This window comes from Polyodon spathula, chromosome 4 (assembly GCF_017654505.1).
Source record: "Polyodon spathula isolate WHYD16114869_AA chromosome 4, ASM1765450v1, whole genome shotgun sequence".
NCBI classification, from domain to species: Eukaryota; Metazoa; Chordata; class Actinopteri; order Acipenseriformes; family Polyodontidae; genus Polyodon; species Polyodon spathula.
In genome coordinates, this window is record NC_054537.1 from 46,189,991 (window position 1) to 46,196,577 (window position 6,587).

General features: G+C 36.8%; 1 protein-coding gene across 1 annotated transcript; it reads right to left on the minus strand.

The window, feature by feature from the left end:
- Window positions 1-2,048: 2,048 nt before the first annotated feature.
- Window positions 2,049-4,204, minus strand: LOC121314586 (forkhead box C1-A-like). The gene has a single exon (XM_041248006.1). It carries the CDS (start codon window positions 3,967-3,969, stop codon window positions 2,551-2,553), a length of 1,419 nt encoding a protein of 472 aa, XP_041103940.1. The 5' UTR covers window positions 3,970-4,204; the 3' UTR covers window positions 2,049-2,550.
- Window positions 4,205-6,587: the final 2,383 nt, after the last annotated feature.

Here is a 6,587-nt window from a genome sequence, read left to right on the forward strand (position 1 = left end):
TGGTTAAAAGCATCATAATTTTGAAAAAAAAAAAAAAAAAATACAACTATGAAACTATTTCAATTACAAAAATAAATAAATAAATAAATAAATAAATCGAGGAGACTATTTTAACAAGGTGATAATTCAAGACTACCCTATCGCCTTTCTCTATTTTTTATTTTTTTTTCTCAAAACCATACAAATAACCTATTGCCATTCAAGAGAAATAACAAACTTCATGGATCAGCCGTTATCTTAGACAGTAAACTTCAAGTGTATCGTTTTAATAGATCATAAAAAACGTGTTATATAGTTCTATTAGTACAGCGTAAATGCACGGGACAATAAGATTAAGTCGCTTGTGTTGCTTTAAATATCTAAAGGCAACACGCCAACAAATTCACGTATTACTTAGGATGAGCAAGAAACTGAAACGTGTGTCCTTGTGGAAGTTGTCACACAATAAAACTGTGGTTACAGTGTATTCCATGTGGTCAAAAATTACTTTTAGTGCAGTCTTTGCGGTTAAATGAGCTTCTAGATTCATTACTTCTACGACCATTACTTTTATGACCCTTCTTATAGCTTAAGAATATGTATATAATGTTTCGAGTTGTTTTTATTATAACGATGTTTATATGTTCAATTATGTGTTCAATTGTGTGTGTGTGTGTGTGTGTGTGTGTGTGTGTGTGTGTGTGTGTGTGTGTGTGATAACACCTATACAGCAATTTAACACGGTCCCTTAGCTCTACGAAATAGAACGTTTGCAACACATTTTGCCAATGCTGTCGCTACGCTCCGTATCAAGCAGAAAGCTGTAAACGTTGACTTCAGTTACCCCAGGTGTCCTTGCAAATAATGGACGTCACGTATTGACCTATGTAATTATAAACATGCACTTGAATTCATAACAGATGCAGCGACATTTAGGCAGTCAGATATTGGAAATTGTATTACCCGAGGACTCACATGCGTCAACATTAAAATAATGCAGACAGCAAAATGAATACAATTAAATAGTACTTCGAAATAGTTAATACGAATACGCTTTAAACACAAACGACTCAAATAATGTATTGTGGACATTTTGCTTTCCAAAAAAGTAGCCTATAGTCAAACAACATATGGTTTTTGCTAATATTATTCCATCATTGCTTTCTGGGTAATGAACTACAGGCATACGTTGGCAACCGTTAGGCCAAAATATGTTGTTTGGTTATACCTCTTTTTTAAAAAAATAGTTATTCATTATTTATTTTAATGATACATTTAAGGCCTACACCAACATTAAAAATATAATTAATTAATTCATTTATTCATTCATTCATTCATTCATTTCATTCATTCATTCATTCATTCATTCACTAATTAAAATTGAAATAAATACATAAACCTTTAATAATTCTATGAAAATGATATTTTCATAGAAGGCCTAAAAAAAAAAAAAAGTTAGGCTATAGCTGAAAGAATAATACACCTAATGGTCAAAATGTTAATATAATAATTGCAAGTTAATATAATGCTTGGATTGTATTGGGGAATTTTTAGGTGATTATCAGAAATGTTTATCCAAAAGGAAACTTTAAACAGAAGGCGATATTAACCGGACAGTTTGCAAACAAGTATTCTGAAAATGTGTTTAGGTTATTTTCAAAAGTAATTAAACTAGTAAAAGCATGACAATTGTGAGCACACTGGTTTGTCATGATATGCAAAGTGTAGTTGAAGCGCATTGCTCTGTTGTTATTTACTATGTATCAGTCATAGATTAAACCTCTCCACTAAAACAAATATACTTATTTCCTTTCTTTTTATAGGAAAGTCATGACGAACTATTTTGAAAAAGTTTTTTAATCATTTGGGATACTATTCAATTTAGTAAAAAGGTATAAAAATAATAATAATAATAAAAAAAAAAAAAAAAAAAACAAATTGTTTCAAAGCCACGTTACTGCAACTTAATTGAGCTACGGGTATTATTTGTAAAAAAAAAAAAAAAAAAAAGGTTTGTTTCAACACGTTAAAAGTCTATAGAAGGTTGTAACAAATCAGACTTCCTTATATTTCAAGTAAAATTGCAATTTATTAATAAACAAACAATGCAATGCCTTCAGAGTACTCTCAGCAAAATATGAAGAAAATTGAAAAGATAAGGCGTTATACAGGTTCCGTCTTTTATAATGGAACAGGTTTTTTTTTTTTTTTTTTTTTTTTTTTAACAGTAAGGCAGTTTAATTTAGAAACACTTTTTGGTGTTTGGTCCATCCGACTACAGATTTTTAAAAATAAATTATTATATACAACTTACATTTTTAAAAACATGTACGTGAAAGACCGACATTAGTTTTTTTTTTTTTTTTTTTTTTTCTCTTTTTTTAACAGACATTAAAACATAGTTCGCAAAAGCAAGAAGAAACTTACGTGTTATTCGGAGTAACACTGTCCTTTATAAACCAAGAAATGTTTTTTTTTTTTTTTTTTTCTGTCTCTGAATATATTGTTTCTCTTTGTTAGGCCCGTATTTTAGGAATATTTACAAAACAAAGACATGGGCAAGTGTTTTGGTCAGAATTTGCTGCAGTCATACACAAAAGCTCCTGAAGTGCGGTAGAGTGACTGACTGGAAGGGAAGGACATCTGACAGCTGCTATTTCCACTCACTGGCGAATTATTTAAACCAATTCTTTGAGATTCAAACATCTCTCGCACTGAATGGAAGTTCTGTTGTTGTCCGGGGTATGTGGCGCTAGCCAAGTGGCTCAGATCTCCTGCCTGGTTAAGGTACCATGAAGCCAGGCGCCCTTGGTGAGGGTGGTGCCCATCTTGTCCTGAGCTTAGACTGCCCTGGTTCAAGGATGAAGCGGTGGTGGTAATAGAATAATCTGACAATGTTTCGTCCACAGTGGTGGTGGGGGCAAGGTGGCCCGATCGGTCTCCAGCATATAAACTCATCGCTTGCATGTTGCAGTGGTAGGTCGTTCCACCAGTATTGGCATTAGTGGAATTGGCGTTTTGGCTGCAGGGCGAACTATAAATAGAACTTTGACTTGGAGAGTAGCTTAGCGATAAACAAGGGGTAATACCTGTCCTGGAGGCGATCAGGGAGGGATTGAGTTCTGTGGCGCCCTGGGGAGACCCTCTGAGGGTTATGATGTTGTCCACGCTGAATCCCTGGGCAGGGGCATGGCTATGGTGATGATCAGAGGTCTCCAGGTTAATCGATCTGTTGGACGGGATGCTACGGGGGCTCCCGGTAGACATGCTGCTGCTACTGTCAGGGCTCTCTGTCTTTGGTACAGTGTTGAGGGTAGGGGAGGCCGCCTGTGGAGGTGTTGAAGTCCCATTCTCAGTCTTAATGTCCTGGATCCTCACCGGCTGGGAGCCCTGCACAGACTGCTCTTGATCCTGAGCCTGTTGTCGGGATAGTGGGTCCTTTATCTGCCTGTCCTCCTTGTCCTTTAACGCGTCCTTTCTCTTGAACCGCCTCCTTCGTCTTAAGAAGCTGCCGTTTTCAAACATGTTGTAAGAGTCAGGGTCCAGAGTCCAGTAGCTGCCCTTGCCAGGCTTCTTGTCGTCGCGGGGTACTTTTACAAAACATTCATTAAGAGATAAGTTATGCCTAATACTATTCTGCCAACCCTGCTTATTATCTCTGTAGAAAGGAAATCTCTCCATAATGAACTGATAGATCCCATTCAGGGTGATCTTCTTGTCTGGAGAGTTCTGGATTGCCATGGTGATGAGAGCTATGTAGCTGTAAGGAGGCTTAACCAAGTCCTTGGGCTGAGGTTGCGGAGTGTAAGGTCCATAGGCTCGGGCCATGTTAGCTGGATACTGGTCGTGAGCAGGATGGGAGTACATGCTCATTGGGGCCGGCATTCCAGTGTATCCACCACTCGCAGCTCTGTAATAGCTCTGATCGCTGCTAATATAGGGCACTACGCCCAAAGAGTTAGGACTCGATACAGAATAGCGCGCCTGCATTTCTTCTATCCTCTGTTCCACACGGCTCCCGATCAAAAAACTTCCCAAAGTTCGTAGCAGTATTTCACCTTCAGTATTTTGGGTTGTATGTAACTCAGACTCCGGTTTTGATAGCGAACAAATATATGGAGCGTAGTTTCTGACCTCAGTCTGATTTCGGAATCTGACGCTTCTGCTTGCTTAAGAGTACATTGGAAAACTTCTGAACTTTGAGCATCTGCCACTAGATAGGACTTCTTTTACGCAGTTACATTTTTCTGGTTGTGCTGGAAAGGGTAGCTCCTCCCCTTGCCCCTGGCGTCCAATTGAAGGCTGAGTCTGGTAGTGACTGGTTACTCTTGATCACACACACTCAGTTTTATAAAAAAAAAAAATCGAGAGGAGGCGTTGGAATACCCCAATCCACTGAGCTCACACTAATGTCAGAAAATAAGAAACCGTCAGTACCCAAGTACAAGCACCTCTTTAAAAGGCAATCACCATTTCAGCTACTACTTATGGAAAGGTAACATTATTTATTTTAATAAAATGAAATTAAATAGAAAATAAGTTTAAAACATGTATAAACATCATAATATTAAATTTAATACAACCGCAATACAATAATAGCAATATAATATAAATTATCCCTTAGCCTAACTTATTTACATTTTAATACTATTTACCTTTTAGTATTATAGGATAAGTAGTTCAACATTATTGTAAAATGTGTTTATTTAAAATATTAATAGAATATACATTCCTATTTATAATACTAACTTATAGATATTTAACTTATAGATATATTACTAACAAATAGATATTTGATTAGGTTGTAGTTAAATACATAGAACTCAATCCTTACAAAATGATATAAAAAAATACCCAAATCCTAACAAATACTTACTGTATTTTACCTTCTCAAAACTAAAACATGGATATACCTAAATAAATCTGTATGTGTATGTGGTTTATCGCATTTTGACATTGCAACGTAAAGTGTTGATTAACCCAAACCGGTGGTGCAAATGTTTCAATCATTCGGGAAAACAGCAGTAGGCGGATTTTTAAATTCAATTGCTGTTAATTAAGCTCATTTGGTACAAATAAGACGAGGTGTGAATGCGTGAAGTGGATTTTCTTTTTTTCATTTTAGAAACCAAACGGCTTCCAGTATGCCAGTGATAATATTCACAGAGCCCCGCAGTCGAGAGGGGTTTATTGTCATTTAAAATCCCTTTATTCGGAATTTCTGTTTTCTGTTCTCGAGTAAGCATTCAATAACATTAAATAACACATTTATGTGCGTGTGTGTGTGTGTGTGTGTATGTGTGTGCGCGCGTGTGTGTGTGTGTGTGTGTGTGTGTGTGTGTGTGTGTGTGTGTGTGTGTGTGTGTGGTGTGTGTGTGTGTGTGTGTGTGTGTGTGTGTGTGTGTGTGTGTGTGTGTGTGTGTGTTTCTGTGTTTGTGTGTGTGTGTGTGTGTGTGTGTGTGTGTGTGTGTGTGTGTGTGTGTGTGTGTGTGTGTGTGTGTGCGTTGTGTGTGTGTGTGTGTGTGTGTGTGCGTGTGTGTGTGTGTGTGTGTGTGTGTGTGTGTGTGTGTGTGTGTGTGTGTGTGTGTGTGTGTGTGTGTGTGTGTGTGTGTGTGTGTGTGTGTGTGTGCGTGTGTGTGTGTGTGTGTGTGTGTGTGTGTGTGTGTGTGTGTGTGTGTGTGTGTGTGTGTGTGTGTGTGTGTGTGTGTGTGTGTGTGTGTGTGTGTGTGTGTGTGTGTGTGTGTGTGTGTGTGTGTGTGTGTGTGTGTGTGTGTGTGTGTGCGCGTGTGTGTGTGTGTGTGTGTGTGTGTGTGTGTGTGTGTGTGCGCGTGTGTGTGTGTGTGTGTGTGTGTGTGTGTGTGTGTGTGCCAATGTGTGATCTTCACCTAATAAACAAAAAGAGTTTCCACATTATATTCCACAACAAATTTAAACGAATCAGAAATAATTTGTAAGTGGGCTTTACCTGTTTTAAAAACTGTTATAGTGCAATCTGACAGTTCTGGGCAGGGGCATCTACTTGCTTACATCATTTTTTATAATAAAATACTAAAACCATTTGTATTCCTGTTGTGCACCCACCCAGCAACATTCTTGCACAAATGTAAAATGATGTCTAATAATTCTAATGAGATCTATAAACCAACGCACACATAGAGACATATAAAGAAATAATAATAGTTGTGTGAATTTGTTTAACGTTATTCTTATTATTATGCCTATCTTAATTTTAAAAACAGTCTTTAAATATTGTTGTTAATATGTCATTGGTTTAGGTAGGCTACTTATTAATCTCACAGAAGCCTAGTTTTACATTCGGGAACCGAGTGTTACTTAAATATTTCCAAATCGTGTACTTGTAATTGAAGAAGAAGAAGAAGAAGAAGAAGAAGAAGAAGAAGAAGAAGAAGAAGAAGAAGAAGAAGAAGAAGATATATTGTCAATATTTTTTATTGAGGAGTTGTGTAGTAGTTAATATTGTTCAGGGACTTAAGTTTCGTAAGGTTGTTATACTTACAAACCGTTGTGTTGTAATACACGTGCCTTTTAATTTAGGCAATAATTTTATTTCAGTAAAATACATATTCAATCATAATAATAACAGCAAG

Coding starts and splice junctions, on each gene's coding strand:
- LOC121314586 (XM_041248006.1), bottom strand. CDS start 3,969: ATGCAGGCGCGCTATTCTGTATCGAGTCCTAACTCTTTGGGCGTAGTG.